The sequence below is a fragment of the Leuciscus leuciscus genome, assembly GCF_965113295.1.
Source record: "Leuciscus leuciscus genome assembly, chromosome: 5".
Taxonomy (NCBI): Eukaryota; Metazoa; Chordata; class Actinopteri; order Cypriniformes; family Leuciscidae; genus Leuciscus; species Leuciscus leuciscus.
Genome location: NC_138729.1, coordinates 4,826,073 through 4,844,675, shown reverse-complemented (window position 1 = coordinate 4,844,675; position 18,603 = coordinate 4,826,073). Strand labels below are relative to the sequence as shown.

Sequence of the window (18,603 nt, the reverse complement as noted above, 5' to 3'; positions counted from 1 at the left end):
GTTCTTAAGTGTACTTTTCACATGTTTTGATGTGTTACTCACAAACACTTTATCATGTGAACACATTTCTATCCAGACACCTATGCATGCACTGACGTGTGTTGATATTCACATTATCCACATCTTTCCATGTTGTGCAGTGAGAGCTGAATCTGAGTGGTGAGTGAGGTTCAGTTGGTTTCATCTGTGTTTTGTTTCACATCTGTGCTTGTGGTGTGTGTTCATGTGCTGTGATAGTGCCCATTTCATAGTGTGTGTGTGTTGTGGATTTGATGTTTAGTGTAGTGTTAGTGTTTGTGTTTACACAATGCTTTGACTATCTTTGACTCAGGTAAGTCTCCAGTTTTTATTTATTGATCTGAATTAAAGACAGATTTCCAAGTCATCTTCTTATCATAGTTCTGAATAATTTTAGAATAGTTTGTAAAACAGTTTTGTTGTGGTCATGAGCTTGAGGATGTAGAGAGTGGGGTAAGATGTGTCACTGTGGGTAAGCTGTGTCACAGCACATTTGTGCAAATATGCACAATTTGTTGTCAAGAAACTGCACATTCACAAATGCCTGTGATTGAGATAAGCACGAGAAAAGTGATACGATTTTTTTTTTTTGTATGTCAAAGTAATTTTTCTACATTTAAGGTATAAACAAATTTTATGTCACAGCAAATGTATCAAGTTGTTTGATTATCCACTTGTTTATTTTTGAAAAAAATGTGAAATACTATTAGAATTAGAGTTATAGTTAGTGTTTTTAGTATTAGAAATTGGTTCACTACATTCAAATATTTTGAATATAAAACTTTTTCTTACTGTAAATGTGAATAATGTGCCGCAAAAGAAGACTGGGATGTGTTATATTTTTTCAATTAAATGTTTTTTTATTTTTTATTATTATACATGCAGAAGTGGCTGCATGTTATTGACTCTTTATTCTAATTTCAGTTGATAACAGACATCCTGAAACATATTTAGGTGTGGCACATCTTACCCCAAAAAGTAGCACATCTTACCCCACTGTTCCCCTATATTAAAAGCCCTAAATTATCTATCCAAACAGGCACAATACACAATATGTAAAAGAATATGACACTTTTTTGAGAGGCTGAAAGATGTCTACACTGGAAGTCAGCCACACACAGAGATGCAACAACACGAGGTCATGCCCATTATTATCAACAAATCTGCTCTCATGTTCTCACTGCAAGTGACGTGATGGGATGCACCAGGGTAGATGACACATAATATTTCTGTTAGATTGTTTTTTAATCAACATCAAAGATTACTGGATAAAATGTATATAAATGAATGATGAAAAGCGTATATCTTCCTGTAACTGGTCATCATTACTTTAAAGTAAAATTTTTTTTTACAAATTGCAATTTTAAAAGTACAAATATTCCATGCAGTATGTCAAATAATAATAACCTGCATGAATAAAACATAATAATAATAAATAATATTTAAAATAGTTGGATAGCATAGCACATGGCATCTTCTCAAAAGTGCTTCAAGTCAACATGCTTGGAGTTGATGGATTGATTGATTGATTTTGCAAGTTATTTTAGTTGCAGTTATCAGTTGGGTGAGTTAATTGCTATGAATTATAGTTATTTTAAGCCTGTATTAAAATACCTTATGACTGATACATCAAAGGTAGTTTCTGGCCTTCTAAATTAAAGTTCATATTTCATTTTCTTACCATATTTCTAACCACTGTTTTAGCAATTATTGTGTATTATGTGTAAAAACTCCACCAAATGCAATGCAATAAATAAAAATAAATAAAGTAGGACAAAGTTATTCACCCATTTTACTGTTGCTGAGTTTAGTCTTAAGCTCAAAGCGTTGATCCGACGTTGGTCACTTCCAGTGTAGACATATATACTATGACCACGGATTGACTCATGTCACATTTATCAAGCAATGTCATGTTTTCTTGCTCTCATGTCTCAAAAATGAATTTACTGTTTGCTTAGGTAAATGATCCTCAATGGATAATTATGCTTTATTTAATGTTCATGTTACATACTGTGTGCAATGCATAAGAGGATGTTCTTTTAGCCAAATTAAACGCTTTGTTGAAATGGAAAAGGCCATAGAAAATATGAAAAGGGCTGTGATAGAGTGTGTTCTGTTCTACCCAATCCCTAGAGCTTCCCAACAAGAGCTTACTTTTAAATGACAAAATGTGGGATTTTAAACATGCACTTTTTAAAAGTGTACTCATTCAATACAATACAATCTTCTTTTTCAGAACAAAAAAAGTCAAAAACCTCACATACCACTGAATTATATGATTTTACTATTTAAAGAATGTTGTGCTTAATGTTCCCCTCAAGAACAAGAACAAGAACAACAACAACAACAACAAAAAAATCCTTATTCATTAGAAGATTTGTTTTAATCATAAATGAAAGCAATAGAAATCCGTTCTGCATATCTAATGGCAAAATATACTTCTTCAGGTTTGGCAGGCCGTGTTCGTATTGTCACACTAACTGCTGATAAAAAGGAGTCTGACTCTTCCCTTCAATTTGTTTGGTTCAGTTGTTCTGTTCTACTGATGAAAACTGAATCTGAAACATGAACTGACTATATTGTGTGGTCCAAGCCTAACGTATAAGTATTCCTACATTATCATCCTTGTTGAAACAAGATTGTTTTTAGGGGTAAGGTTTGAGGTTAGTGGCTTAAACAACATTAGTATCCACCATAATTCTCTCTGATTTTAGAGGTTGGATAGTGTATGTTAGGTTATTGTTTGGTTATATGTCAGGATATGTTTGGATATTTCAGTTGGGTTAAGGCAATGGGTTGGGGCTATAATTGATTGATGGGAATGCTGTGCCAGGGATAAGAAAGGACGGTGATCAAGAGTTTCCATGTCAAATACAACATCAATGGATCCACATCAAGGAAGTTAGCCATGTCTTGATCAGGAAGACAATGCTGCAGTCTTTAACACCTCAGTGTTTAATTCTGGTCTTGATTAGGCCCCATTTGTCTCACAAGGACTGGGTGTTGACTCGCTGGATACTTGGCAGGTGCAGGCTTGGCTCTCCGCCTGGCTTGCTTCTGAAGCACCTCTCATTATGTGTGTTTGTGTTGGTTGCTTTTACTGCTTTTATTCTGCAGAATCTCTCCCAGAGTTTTGTCAAGTATTTAAGAGCATGTGTCGGTGGTATGGATTGTGTGTCAGAGTAGCATGTGGTAAAATGTCTATACAGAAAGTAAGTAAAAGTGAGATGACAGAAGGACTAAGGAGGATGACTGCCTGTAGTCATGCCTTCTTGATTTACCATTTTTAGCCTTACTTACCTTCATGCTGAGGTAATTGTGCAACACATTCCTCATCTGAAGCCTTTATTCTCTTGCAGTTGAAGACCATGTTCAGAATATTTCTCTCATACCCTCTAAAGAGATGGATCAAGATGTCCCGAAAGCACTTGAATGGGGCAAGTGCACTCCTTTTCCAACTTTCCTGTCAGATCAATCTTTGTACCCTCTGTGGCAAACCTTTCATGATACCAAGTCTTGGTTGGATTCTGCTGCATACTTGTCTTTAAAAAACAGTGTATGGATATTGGATGGTGAACAGGTAGAGGTGTGGAAAAGGCCATCTATGTCAAGATGGAGAAATCATTCCTGAACAGATTCCCTATCCTGCTCCTGGAGGGCCATTATCTTGCAGATTTTTAGCTCAAACCACAATTACAAACATCTCAATCAAGGTAATCAAGGTCTTCAGGATTACTAGAAACTCCAAGGCAGATTTGTTTGGGGCAAGTTGGAGCTAAACTCCAGAACCAGGATTGTACACCCCTGGATGAGATGATCAGGAGCTGAAAATGACACTCAACTGATGATAACATGACGGTGGAATACAGGACACAGTTGTGAAGCATCACTCTCTGCCAGCCTCCTGAAAGATGCTAGGAAAACATAAAGGTAAGGTTTTCAAGACATCAACTATGAAATATGCTTGCTTTTTGCAACTGTGAAGACATCTGACAATTCCAAAGAGGATTAACCCAGGATTAATCAGTTGTTGTATTCTGGATCAAAACTCTTACTTCATGTTCCACCTAAGCTCTTTTCTCTCCTCTTCCTGGTGTAAGGTGGAAAATAGAGGAAGCTGTGACCATCCATAATGAGTGCAATCTGGGTACAGAGGAACGCAATTTACTGCCTGACCATTAACCACTATCAACTCCTTACCAGGACCTACCAGGAGCATGTTGACATTGTGGCTCATGACTGGCATTGGTCATGCTTCATGTTAGGCCTTTGTGATCAACACAAGCATGCAATTCAGAAAATTACCTCATAGGAAAAGAAGTGGTTCAAACATGTACAGATACAATTAAAACCTGACTTTCAAAGTTGATTTGGGTTTGCGGACAGAAAGTTGCCCAGTACTGCTGTATGAGATAAGGTGTGGAAGTTAATCAAATTTAACATGTTGGCATGGACTGGATATAGGAGGGTGCTTGTCTGCCTTGTAAGCCAGAACAAGTGTAATGAATTTCACCTTAGCTTGAATAGAGAATCAGTGAAGGGACGGTCTGATAACAAAGTACTGTACTTAGGTTCAATATCAGCTGAGGAACTTGAGGAAGAACAGAGGTTACACTGAGAGACTGGACAGGAATGATAAACTGTATGTAGACTAGGACCTGTACTATGATCTGAGCAGCTTGTCTAGAAAGAAAAGGTCGGACTCTGCAGAAAGAATGAATTGACTGCACACTTTCAGAAAAATGTGCAAAAAATTTACGTTTAGAAGTACAACAGCTTGTAACTGGGGCATTACCCTTAAAAGCACTTTGTACTAAATTGTGCGTATTAGTACTAAGTAGGGAGAATAAGGTACAGAGATGTCCTTTTGAGGTAACTGACCCAGATGAGCTGTTGTACCCCCTAAAGGTACATTATTTTCTGAGAGTGTGGATAGTATGTGGGATGCATATGACAGACCGTTGTCCAGTTGGGTGCCAAGGTTCTTGGCTTTATGTGTGGGGAAATGACTGTGTTGTCTATGATGATGACTTGGCAAGGATGTTTTTTGGCTGGGATGTAGAGCAGGGTAGTTTTCAGTGAATTCCACTTCAGATGATCGGCATTTATCCATGCACAAATACTTCCAGACATTTGCAGGTGATAACTTTAACCAAGCAATTTGGTATGAAGCCAGAATACTAGTACTAATCTTTGTGGAACGTGAATGGGTAGTTGGTGTGGAGATCAAGCAGATCCTTTTTTATGATATCTGGTTATTTATGTTCTAAGCCAGTAATGTCTACTTTATTGAGGGTAAAGAGGAGGATTTGGTGGTTCACAGTATTGAATGCTGCTGATAGATATGGTAGAATGCATGACTGATGACAGTCTTTCGCTGGTGTACTTCAGCGATGCTTCTGGGTGCTTTTAGATTAAGTGAAAACAAAACATTAGGACAGTGCCACATTGCAGCAGCTACTGTAGCACAGAATAATAACAGGCTCATTGAGTGCTTCTTACGCTTGTTACGCATGACAAATACAGCACCCTCTAGTGGCTTGTATTAAGTCCTTTTTACCAATGATGTGCTGTTTGTCCTCTTAGCATTTACTTTGTAACATGCAATTTGAGCAACAAAGAATATTGTCTACAGTTCTAAATATTATTAGACATGTTTTTGTGTTTACCCAATTGAGTATTTCAATAGAACGTTTTCCTCACTGTAACTAAAAATGAAAATGATAATTTACTTCAATGGCCAAGGTAAATAATACATACAATTTTAAGTTAGATTTTCACCAAACCTTATCGTATACCCACAGAACACTTGAGATATACTACACGTGTAGCATGGGATCATTCTGTGACATTTTTGTGTTTTTTTATGACTTAATTTCCATTTTAGGGTGAACGATCCCTTCAGTTGCAACAACAACATATTCTCAAACACCAGTAGTGCAGTTATAAGATTGACCCTTACATTTTGGCATTGATAGTTTAAAGTTAAAATAGCAGTCACATTAGATAGTTAAAAGCAATCACATTAGTGAAATTTAGGCAAAATTTAGTGTGCAAAAAATGGTCCATTGTCAGTAGTACTGCAATGTATAAAGCACAACTCACACTGAAGTCACGTGGCTAACTTGAACCCGTTGAGAAATCTCAGCGAGGAAATGCAAAATCGTGTGGATTCTTATTGAAATGACTGGATTTTGAACATGGAAATTTGCAAAGCAACGGTAAATGTGCACATAAATATCTATATGTAAAAACCTATATGTACAGTATATATCCATAGTGTATAATAAATATGATTTTGTCATAAAAACATACTGCACAACAGGAATAACTCAGTTTGTGGTCACATTAGAGAAATGTCATGCATGCAACAACAAAAAAGTCCATTGTCTATTATCAATAGTGTAAAGTTGTATGAAGCAAAACTTACACAGAAGTCACTTTCAAACTGAGCAGAAATGACTGGATTTTGCCCACGCAAGTTTGCAGAGCAGCTGTAAATGTGACCTCACCTTTATTTCTTGAAAGAATCAAAGACGAGTACTCTTGATTCTCGAGTCACCTCAAACGGCCTTGTGATTCACTGCCATTGCAATAAATCCCCTACAAAGGGAATCACTGGCAATCCCAATTCCTCAATGCCAGGCTGTTCGCTAGAAAACGACCCCATTTTAATTGATAACCTTAGTTCTAGATGTACTTTCTCTCCGTCCACTTCTGCAACACATATTTATTTGGGTGCATACCGTTGGCATAGATGTGCTTTTCCCAGCATGGGCCTAGGAGAGAGAGGACGGAGGGGCCTTTTCAGGCTGGGAGTGACAGATCTTTTATTGAAAGAGACTGGGCCCCCCTCATACACACACACACACACACACACACACCATGCCCTCCCCATCCGTGTCTGGGCCATTGTCACCAGGCTTGGTACTCCTGAAGTACCCCCCACCCCACCCCTCCGAGGGTCTTTGTCACTGTAAGTCCTTCTGCAGACTGAAACAGTGCCAAAGCTCAGATACACACACACATAATGTGTCCTTTTCCCTATAGCTCATTCAGAAAGGCCCTTTGCTTGTCAGAATGCATCGGGCAGGTCTGCGCAGATCGAGAACGCTCTACGGAATGGAAAAATGGGGAGAGAGACTTATGCCATTATCTAGTTTTGGCTAGAAGTGTGTGTGTGTGTCGATATTGACAGCATTCCTCTGGAGATAAACCCTCTGGCCTCAAAGCCCCCAGCCCCACCCATCCCCTCACAAGTGTAAGTGTGTGTGTGTGTGTGTGTGTGTGTGTGTGTGTGTGTGTGTGTGTGTGTGTGTGTGTGGGTGTGTGTGTGTGTGTGTGTGTGTGTGTGTGTGTGGGTGTGTGTGTGTGTGGGTGTGTGCGTGCAGGGGGAAAGGGGCAGTGCCCGGACCCCTACACCCAGATAGTGTAACAGGAAAGCAGTGAGGCAAAGACGTAGAGAGGGTGCACTGGGATGCCAATGAACACCATCATTTGTGGAGTAAGTACAACTTTCCTAAATATTCCTTCATCTACTTTGTTGTTGTCTTTAGATGTTGTGAAACTTCTAGAATTGGTGTTGGCTAGCTCATGTCTCCAACTTACCTTTGCCCCAAAATACTTCACTGTTGTCCATGGAGGCATATTGCTTTTGAACCCCAACCCTAACTATTATATGCAGTCATATTTTTTCTATCTTTTGTACAAATTATTTTACATTGCAGAGAGAGAGAGAAAGAGGGGGAGAGAGAGGGGAATCTGCATTGTTGCAAAATGATCTATCAAGTAAGTTAAAAAGATGCTTTGTGTCGTAACATGAAATTGAACTGGTTGTACTGTAAGTGTAGCGTGACAGAATCAACCAGATTACACCAATAAAAGTCATTTATAAGCTCATAAATATGGCAATTGCACATTTGTATTCTTTACATAATGTGCAAAGGATAGTTATTTACATATTGTGCAAAGAATATGCATGGGACTAAAAAGAAAGAGTAAGGATAAAACTTTTGTTTTAAAACACATTTATACATGAGAGGGAAAAAAAGTTAAAAGGTGTTCATGGAGACTTTCAAATTGTGAATTCAAGATGCTTTTCATTTGCCGTGGCCCGAACAGAAACACCTTTGCACTTGGTTTATAAATTGATGCAGGGTTCATTCAAAGCCTCACCTTCATCTTTACATAAATGATGGGAAATCTCACATTAGCTTCATTCTTTGATGCAAATTTAACTTGTTCCCAAAACTTTGGACACTTGAATAACAAATAAAATTTATTTATTTCTTATTTTAAAATATCAAATTAAGTGGCGTCTGCAAACTAATTATTTTAACCAAATGATTTTCAAATTAGGTGATTTTAGGGGATGTATGAAGTCAGTTCTCCTCAAGTTCACACAGGTGTCCCAGCAGAGGAACCAAAGGTGTACTTCATCTTACTAGAAATGTTGCACCTATTTTGAAACAGTCTATTTTAATATATATATATATATAAAACTGTATTATTGTTCTTTAAAACAAATGCAATGCAATTCACAGACTTTTAGATGTAGCTTAAATATACAAATTCTGGCTTAAGTTCTACACCTTTAAATAAAGTGTAACCCTTAGCACTTTAAAGGCCATTTACACGACCTACCCCTAAAAACAGAAAACTTTTTATGCGTTTTGGCCGTTCATTTACACGACAACAGTGTTTTGGAGGCCTGAAAATGCAAACTTTTGAAAATGGGTTTCAAAGTGCAAGTTTTTGAAAACGATACTGTTATCGTCTCAGTGTAAACTACAAAAACGGTGACGTCATGCGCATGTGTATTACGCATTCAGTCTATAGATGCATAGTCTTTCTTTACAAAGTGCCATCGCCATCTACTGGCCTGGCAGCAGAATACAGCGTTTTTAATTTAGCGTTTTATCTGTGTGAGCGGGAATCGTTTTGACAATGTTGTCGTCTGAACGTCTGATTTTTAGTACATCAGTGTCATGTAAACGTACCTTTAATATGTCCTTGTTACACTGCAATTACACAAAGATGTACTGAGCAATATTAATTAACATCATGTACTGTAGGGTTAGGGTTTGATTTAGTGTTAGTTGCTTGAAATTATGCATACAGTAATTAACTGTTACAGTCTTAACACATGGAACATTAGTAACAAGGACACATTGAAATAAAGTGTAACTAAACACTTATAAGGGTGTGACAGCCATCCAGCCCACTATAGTTTAAATGTATTTGTATTTATTTGTTTCCGCTAATTATAATTCATGGTTTCATTGTGCATTTATCATTCAATCGCAAACATCACTGAAAGCATATTTTCTCTGTAGATAAAACATAAAACAGTAGTTATCTGTAGCAGGAATGGTCAGTGAAACAAGTTATTACGTTACCCATGCACGCATAAAAAAAGTACTAGTTATTACGCATTCTGTAGATTTCTCAGTTGGTGTGAGAGTTTTTATGTTGTGTGTGAGTTAAAGGTTTTTACCGGAGCTGCACTGAAAGACTGGAATACTCATGATAGTTTAGCTCTCCACAGCAATGCATGAAGAACACACCAAACTCACACACCTTTATGATCCTGGATAATACATCCAGTTCATCATCTGAACTTCCGATGTGGAGAAGGAAGAAGGCAGCAATTTTAAAACAACTACAGTTGGCAGAAAGAGTCTCAGTCATGCAAGATTTATATTACTAATGCACGAATACAGCAATGCAATAATATGTGCGAGTGGAATTTTATGGGAAATGCGCATCACCACCTGTTCTCGCTGCTGTTCGCTATGCAAGCAGAGTTATTTAGACGGATTGGATCCTCTGTGTGTTTCCCCTTCATCTATGTGTGTGTTTCTCAGTAGAGGGGAATTTAGAGACTCGTTCCTCCACTCGCTCCGTCTCTCTCTCGGATGCAGTCATAAACACACACACTGCAGTGTTGCGTCTCAGTGATGATGTCATCCTGTCTGCTGCAGTACTCTTGATCTTAGAGAGAGGGGGGAAAGCTGGGGTGGGTGCTAGCAGGCTTATTTATCCTTTTCCCTAAAATTATTATAGGTTTTATTAGCTATATTACACGTTATCATTTGCTTTTTGCAAGATTATTACAGCATTGCATTGAAAGCTTGATCATTCACAGTGAAGAGTCAACAGGACTGCATTGCTCTAATACATGTCAATTTATTTTGTTTCTAAAATCATGCTTTCATAACAGTACTTGTTAGGATGCATTTTCCTAAGAAAACCTATCAATTGTGGCAGCTGTTGAATCATGCAATATTAATATCCATGAGGAGGTTTAGATTGTGGTGGACGTTCATTCTTTATTTCTGCTTTATTTCACTGAGGGAATTTCCATTTTGAACTGGAAGGGTCAAAACAGCATCTTTTGCTGCGTTTGGTTTGTTGTCTTGGAGGTGTGGAGAGTTTGGCAACCCAGAGGCAAAGCATTAGGTGTGGTCTACATGCCTTATCATCTGCAAACACACTCATATACAGCGAATGCACTTTTTACATATGTACTCCTAAAATGGTTACTCAATGGCAGTTTTAAAAATGCATTAATACTAAAAGAAAAAAAAAAAACATCTAGACTGGAGGACTAAAACTTTAAAAGATTTTAAGAGACAAGACTGTAATCATCTTAATTACTGAGATGTCACTCTTCCTAATGTTTTTTGCAGTAACCCACAAAAACCAACCAACTTATATACCAACCTATGAATTTTTTTGAGCAAACATTTTTACAAAAATTAATTAGGTTTTTTATTTGAGATTTGAAATATCAGACTTTTTATGGATGGCATGATGCCATCTCTTTTGTTTTGTCTGTGCAAAATAGCATGTAGTGTTAGGATTGACAACTGTAAAAATCATATGTAAAAAAATAAAAATAAAACATAGAGCCAAAGTTACATTGGATTTTTGAAGTGTGCATCCATGCATGTTTTTTGTGCCAATATTTCCTATAAGCATTGCCTTGCCGAGTGTGACTGTTCAGGTTTCATGTTCAGGTTAAAGTTTTTACGGGTAAATTCAAAATTCATACAAGGTCAGAATGTGGTGACGTCAGCTCCGCTACTTGAAATAGTTTTTCTATGTAAACATGCACTAGACAGACGCTCTCGAGCCAGAGAGATGGGGGGAGAAAAATTGTGCTCCTAATTCTTGGGAGGTCACCAAGTCATCCCCATGCCAACTCACACTTTGTTGTTCTGCATGTGTGGCGTGTCTCCATGTACTTGTCGAGGATGTTTGATCAGTGAGAAGCCGTCCTGCTGCTAGGGAAGGTACACACTCTCACACATTCCGATTGTCATCGCCACAGCAACAACGGAAGTGATACAATGTTACTCACAACTGATTCAAAAGAAAATCTCAGTTTCAAGGACGTGTTGATTTGTGGAAATCTGTTCATATGCACTTAAGACACAGAAGCGTATCCACATGTGGGATTTAAATCTATGGGTGTTGGTTGGAATTGTTGTAAATGTGTATCTAAATAATTTTTCTAGAAATCTTTCAGTCTTTGTCTAAAGTGAATTTATTGGGCAGAAGAAACCATGGTGTAGTGATCAATGTTTTTTAATTCTTTTAATTAATTACACAATGTGATATGATTCTCACACACCAGCTGCAGTTCCTTCATGAAAAAGCTGGTCTGTGGGTGAGAATGTGATTTTATGCCTGTGTTGCTGAATGTGATTAAGTATAAGTTTGTCTCCACGCACATATAATGTGTAATTTATTATTTGAGACTCGATGCCACAAATTCTTAAGATGCTTTTTAGGATGCACTACTGAGAAGAGAAAAACTCGTTTAACTTTTTCCAATCTTTTTCCCAATGTTTTTCTCTTTCTATCCGCTGTCTGATCTCGAATTCTCTCTTTCAGTGTTATAGAGCTCAGTAGCACTGATCAGTGAATGAAGCACAGTTTCTTGGTTATATGTTTAATATTAAAAGACCCCATGAAAACAAAAAGAGTTTTGTCTATTAGAGACCATCTAAATGTTAGTGTACTTCTTAAAGTTGACAAAATAATCTTTTAGCAGATATACAGCACATTTTTGCACATTTGTCTTTCTCTTCCAGGAAGAAAATACCCTAAAATATTGATATCTTGGAAGGAAATTGTAAATTCATTTCATGGGAGCTTTACACTTTGGTGTGTGTACAGTAAATATGCATTTGTGTATTTAATGTTGAAAAGTGTGTCCTTTATTATGTTTTATTAGTTTTTCTGGTGTTGCCCCATTTAGTTGTTGTTCCTGTCTTCAAAAAATTATACTACTATTAATCAAATTTCATGTCACAATTGTAAAAATTAGTCACAAATTATCTTATTAAACACTCGTGAGATTCTACAATTTTACAAGTCTATGAAAATAAAGAATGGCTGACCTGTAAAGCCTTTCGTTTTCATGTTATAATTATGTCAAAAACTCTTATTTTATAAATTCTATCTTCCTGTATTACTTCCTGTATTTTTCCTCAGGATGCCACCACCAGTTTCCTCCGTGCAGCTCGCTCAGGTAATATGGACAAGGCTCTAGACCACATCAAGAATGGCATCGACATCAACACAGCCAATCAGGTAAGACTCCCTCAACTCAGCCAATCATGCCATCTATGGTTTTTCAAAAGAGGAACACATTTTGTCTGATTGACATTGTAGTCCATTGGGCTTCTGAAGCTTAGAGTCACAGCCAGGCTTCAGTAAGAGATAAAATGTCATCTTGCAGATCAGATCGTCTTACAGATAAATACGTGATCTTAAAAATGTGCTCTCAGAGCGTTTGAAAGGTTTGTTCCCTGATGAGAAATCCAGCTTAAAGGGGAACTATGCAGTTTTTTTAGCTTAATTTACCTTAACTGAACAGCTTCAGAGTCATTGGATTGGTTATAGGACTTTTGAATGGTGGCCGTCTCGCTTCTTTGAAAACAAATGCACATGACCAGAGGGAGAAGATGGGAGGGGGGAGAGTCGCCAACGAGTTTTTACGACAGTGTTGTCAAACATCTATTCTGAAGCTGTAGAGAAACCAGCGAGCGAAAAGCGAAGAAATTGCCAAAACTGCATAGAGCTGCTTTAACCAAGCATGATATCCATTTTGGTCCAGACTGGTTTATGCTGGATAGAGTGATGGTGGACCAGTCATGCTGTTCTCAAGCAAAACTAAGCATCCCTTTTCTGGTCTCAGCATGCAAAACATGTCTTGTGCTGGTGACCCGCACACAGTTGCATGTGCTCGTATATTACACAGGGACACCTTACTCACATGTAGCGTGACATCATTATTTCTGTGAAGTGGCAACAGTTCTTACTCTTTTAAAAATAAAAGTTCCAGAAGGAGAGTTTTCGCAGTGATGCAAAAGAGGAATCATTGTTTCACTTTATTTTGATGGTCCTTTTAACACATTCTGTTGACTGTAAGTAACATTGCACCTCCCTGTACATGTCTACTAACTCTCATTAGAGTGTTAGTAGAGTATTACTAGACTGGTAGGGTTCGGGTTAGAATAAGTTGACATTTAGTTGCAAAGTTACTTATAGTCAGTATAATGTCTGTTGAGGAGCATCACAATAAAGAGTTAGCAGATATGAATTAGACAGTCTACTGATACTCTAATGCGAGTTAGTTGACATGTAGTTGCAAATTGACTTATAGTCAAAGAAATATTCAAAAGGGACCATCAAAATAAAGTGTTACGGGAATCTTTTTTGGTTTCCCAAAGAACCTTTGAGTGATCAGTTCTTAAAAGAACCATTTTTTTCTTAATGTGAAGAACAATAAAAAAAGAAAATCTACTATAAAGGACCTTTTGTGGAATGTAAAGATTCTATGGATGTTAAAGATTCTTCATGGAATCATCAATGCCAATAAATAAACTTTATTTTAAAGAGTGAGAGCTGCCGAGCAGAAGAACCTTACCTATAATGGGAAGGGGATCCATATTTTTCTGGACTTCATTTCAGAGATGGCAAAGCACAGGGTAGAGAGCAACTTTTGGGATAAGCCAGGGATTCAGTATGAACGCTGGTTAACAGGGAACTTCAACAGCAGCGAAACTGTATTCACAGTTGATGGCATCAATGCTATACATAAGTGATGGAGATCAGGAGAGTATAGGTTTAATCTTTATTGATAAATATGTTCTTCTTTAATGGACATACTCGGTTCATCTGAAGTTGATGTTTATGAGTTATTTGGACACTCCTGCATAGATTACGAGTCTTGTTACCTGATTTTTGTGCTGAAACAGTTGGTACATGATATGATGGTGGCAGTTGCATAAACGTTTGCACTAAACATGGAGTCAGAAGAGGAGATAGCTTTGCCATAGCTTTGGATATGGATTCTTCAAGCTAAAGAAATCTATGCCTGTTCCGAGATGCAATAGTGATATCTGGTTCATGAACGAGCTGGCTCTTTTCAATGAACCTGTTCAATCGGTTCGCAAATCGCACTGAATGATTCGTTAGAGAATTGGACTCATCCGATTGTAGCTGTTCTTGACTCAACAACTCACAATGATCCAATTCAAATGATTCGGTCTGAGCAAGTCTTCATGTCTGACTCTAAATGTGCCAAGACTCGCGAGCTTGAGTACACATGCGACTGACGGCCTGAAAGTAAGATATTAATGCTGAATTTGAATAATGACTGTCCATTATTTCTGAACTAAATCTACTGTAACAGGGTGAGCTGCCCTGTCTTAACAGGTAGCCAACTGGATATATTTACTTCCTACTTTACCTTAGTGGACCTGTGGGGTGAAAAATGATTGTAAATGTTCTGTTTCCATGCCTGAATCCACTTTTTAATGGCACTGCATGTCTATTGTGCACAAATGCTATTGTGTGTGTGCCCAGTAGTTGCATTCATGTCCACTTGTTTTCCCTTTAGCCTGTTTTTACCCTGACATTTCCTGCTGTGGGGTGGGTCTATCAGGAACGCCAGCAGTAATTGAGATGATAATGCCCTTTGATTAATGACCGCATGTGTTGTGAGTGATGACTTCAGCGCTTTTCTCCATTTAGTCCTCATACTGTAGCAAACGTGTGAGCTGGTCCTCAGAGCTCTCTGGAGGGTTTCAGTGACCCCGACTACATGCACCGCTGAGCTCGTTGAAAAACTCCTTAAGCTGCAAGAAACTGGAGCTAGGATACGTGAAAGCTATACTGGAAAATAATATATTCTTAGTTAGTATTATTGTCTTGCCCTCCATTAAAATATATACTTAAAGCAAGATACGCTCACTTGACAAACAAACTTGTTAAGAGTTATTTTCAGTAAATATATCTTGAATTAAATGTACTATTCTTACCGCATAAGTAAAATGTTTTACTTTCTTTTTTAAGTTTAAATCTAATACGGTTCCCTATCAGTCGGTCACTCACGACGTACGTCTCCGTTCCCTCCTTCAGGGAACGAGGGTTACCATACGTAACCGAGACGTTTACAAAAAAAAAAAAAATCAATGGGGTAAGAAAATCAATGGTTTATTGATATACAGTGTATTATATGTTCTCTGGCTTAATATATTGTCCAATTTACAAAAAATACAATAAATATTTTTGTTTGGAGATTTGTGTTGTGTTTGGAATAGAATAGGGTTTCTAACACACTACTTAGAGCTTAGACACTGCCTTTTCAGAAATAGCATGTTATTCAGTGTACAATATACTCTACAGCAGTGGTATTTTACTATTATTTGTTTATTATTATAGTTTTTAATCAATAATTTTTAGGGATGCACAAATACCACTTTATCCAGAACGAGTCCGATACCGATAGCCAACGATACCGAGGACCGACACCTGTATTTTCATTGCATTTGTAAAAAAAAATTACATTTAATTTTTTATTTTTTATTTATTATTAGCTGACTTAATTAGTTTTCAATGACAGCTTATAAGGTGCATGTGATCCACTTTTTCCAGAGATAGAGACCCAGAGTTTGACATCTCCACCTCTAAAAGAACAAGCCTTCGTCCTTCGGATGAGACGTTAAACCGAGGTCCTGACTCTCTGTGGTCATTAAAAATCCCAGGATGTCCTTCGAAAAGAGTAGGGGTGTAACCCCGGCATCCTGGCCAAATTTGCCCATTAGCCTCTATCCATCATGGCCTCCTAATCATCAATCATATATACTCATTGGCTTCATCACTTTGTCTCCTCTCCACCAATAAGCTGGTGTGTGGCGCAATATGGCTGCCGTGTGATCATCCATGTGGTGTTGCACATTGATGGTGGTTGAGGAGATTCCCCCATGTAAAGCGCTTTGAGTGCTGAGAAAAGCGCTATATAAATGTAATAAGTGAATTAATGAATTGAATTAAGCTTTGTGCATCCTAGAAATGTTTTAGAAACCATTTGTTGTGTGATATTCTTCAGATGGAGCTTTGTAAATGTTCAGTATTTTTTCATCCATCCATCCTTTTTCTTTTGTTTCTTCGTTCCCGTGCTTGTTTCTTTGAGTCACGTTGAGATGGGGTGAGTGGTCTCTACACTCAGAGGGGATAATATCAGCAATGTGAGAAAGGTCCAACCTCACATGTCCTGTGAGGCTGAAGGAAGGCTGTGTGAGGTTAGACCTATCCCACATGGCCCGTATTCTTCCCAGCAGAGAGACCACCGGCCTGCCATCCACCTATCATCATCATCATCATCATCTTCATCATCATCATCGGTTGATGTCTTTTGACAGTTCTCCATGTGTTTTGTGAGAGTGGGTGTAAACTACAAACCTCCCACTTCCCCATTTCAGTCTCTTCGGGATGTTGCAGTGTGATTTGAGATTGAATAACCTTCAGAGTGAGTTTGCTCTGCTGTCTCTTTCCCTTCACAGAATGGACTCAACGGGCTGCACTTGGCCTCGAAGGAAGGCCATGTTAAAATGGTGCTGGAACTACTGCACCATGGTATTGTACTTGAGACGGCCACAAAGGTAAGAGTTAGAGCTACAAAAAGCCACAAAAATTATTTAGATGTTAAACCTTTCCCCACCATTGACGGAAATGTCAAGCTTTCCGTGTTTTCACTGTTATACAGTAGGGGGCGCTATTACGCATCTTCTGAAAGAGTCCAGAATCTCCTGATCAATAGACATGTGAAGCAGAAGCAGAAACAAGCGATATTATATGAAAGCGGATGCATATGTAAATAACGCGATCAACAACATTAAACAGCATATAAATCAAAACTGCTTAATGTTACTGAATGAAATGTCGACCCAGGACGAGCTATAGGACTGTGAAGCTTTGGGTGTTGATGGACTCGATCTACCCCATCTGTGTTTTAATCATCGCTCTGAATCTGATCCAGACGTAGTCTTTGATAAAACACGATTTTCTCAGCTTTTTGCTCAAAAAGTTGCTTTTTTATGAAACTTACCCACATTCAAGTGTTGATAAAAAAGGAATGCATGAAGCTATAGTTAAATGGGGTTTTGTTTTGTTTATAAGCAGCGGGTCTTGTTCTTTCTTTTGATATATTGCATGGTCAGATATTCATACATCAAAATATTCTGGGGGCCATGAAACTTTTGTGAAAATGATCAAAAATGCTGGCGGTGGCTGGCAACTTTTTTCAAAAACTCTGGTGGGGAAAGAGTTAAAAAAGTATAAAAAAAAATATATATATATATATCATTGCATTAGATGCTAGAGCTTTTGGCAGAATTAACTTCACTTTTCACATTTATTTCGAATACTTTTTTTGGCCACATTCTTGATGCAATTAAAAACTTAACACAAAATCTTGATTAGACGCTTCACAAACCGTAAAAACCATTGCCAAACACTTTAGCATATTTATAAAGTCCTTATTATTAAATATATAATATACATTCAAATAATAATCTTAAGTGCAAACTGATTGTAATGCTTTGGACGCTTAATTGCATGTTACAAATTAAAATATATTATATTTTAAATGTATATTAAATGCAATCAGCTGAACGTTTTGTTTTTTTATGTAATTTGATTATTTATATTATCTTTGAAATATGGTTAAAGTGTACTGCCAAATGTAAAGCATTAAACTAAAATATACTTTAATGTCATTTCTATTGAAATTGTTTGTAATTTAGTACGTTTTTAAAACAATTATTATCAAGTACTTTATGTGCTTTAGTATCTTAGACATCAGATCAAAATAAGTGTACTTCTTTAAAGCACCACAAAATATTATTAAAACAGAATGATTTTAAAACTTTTATTTTGATATTATTACAAAGTGTGCTTAAGCATGTTAAGAAACAGTCATGAAAGTGTATTCTCTTTAAGAACACTTAGTGATATTGCATTCATATTATATTACCTACATGTACAGTTTTTAATGTACTGTATAATGTTGGTCATTGAGTCATTAAATCAGATATTTCTCTTGTAGAAAGGAAACACTGCTCTTCACATAGCAGCGTTAGCTGGTCAAGAACAGGTGGTCACGGAGCTGGTCAACTCTGGAGCCAATGTCAATGCTCAGTCTCAGGTGAGCAACAAATAAAAGGGATTTCTTTTTAAATGGGTTTGAGGCATTGATAAGTTGTATTATCTGTGAGCATTTACCTA

General features: G+C 37.4%; 1 protein-coding gene across 17 annotated transcripts in view; it reads left to right on the top strand.

Annotated features, from left to right (window-relative positions):
• ank1a (ankyrin 1, erythrocytic a) overlaps positions 1–18,603 on the top strand; it is a 156,972-nt gene that overhangs the window by 51,846 nt on the left and 86,523 nt on the right. For 14 of the 17 annotated variants that reach the window (XM_082170914.1, XM_082170909.1, XM_082170915.1 and 11 more), the window contains 3 exons: positions 12,523–12,621; positions 16,881–16,979; positions 18,425–18,523. In XM_082170914.1, coding sequence (XP_082027040.1) covers positions 12,523–12,621; positions 16,881–16,979; positions 18,425–18,523 — 297 coding nt within the window. Of the gene's footprint in view, positions 1–7,372; positions 7,523–7,747; positions 7,807–12,522; positions 12,622–16,880; positions 16,980–18,424; positions 18,524–18,603 lie in introns of those variants that run through there. The other 3 variants (XM_082170905.1, XM_082170904.1, XM_082170908.1) reach the window with 3 other exon arrangements.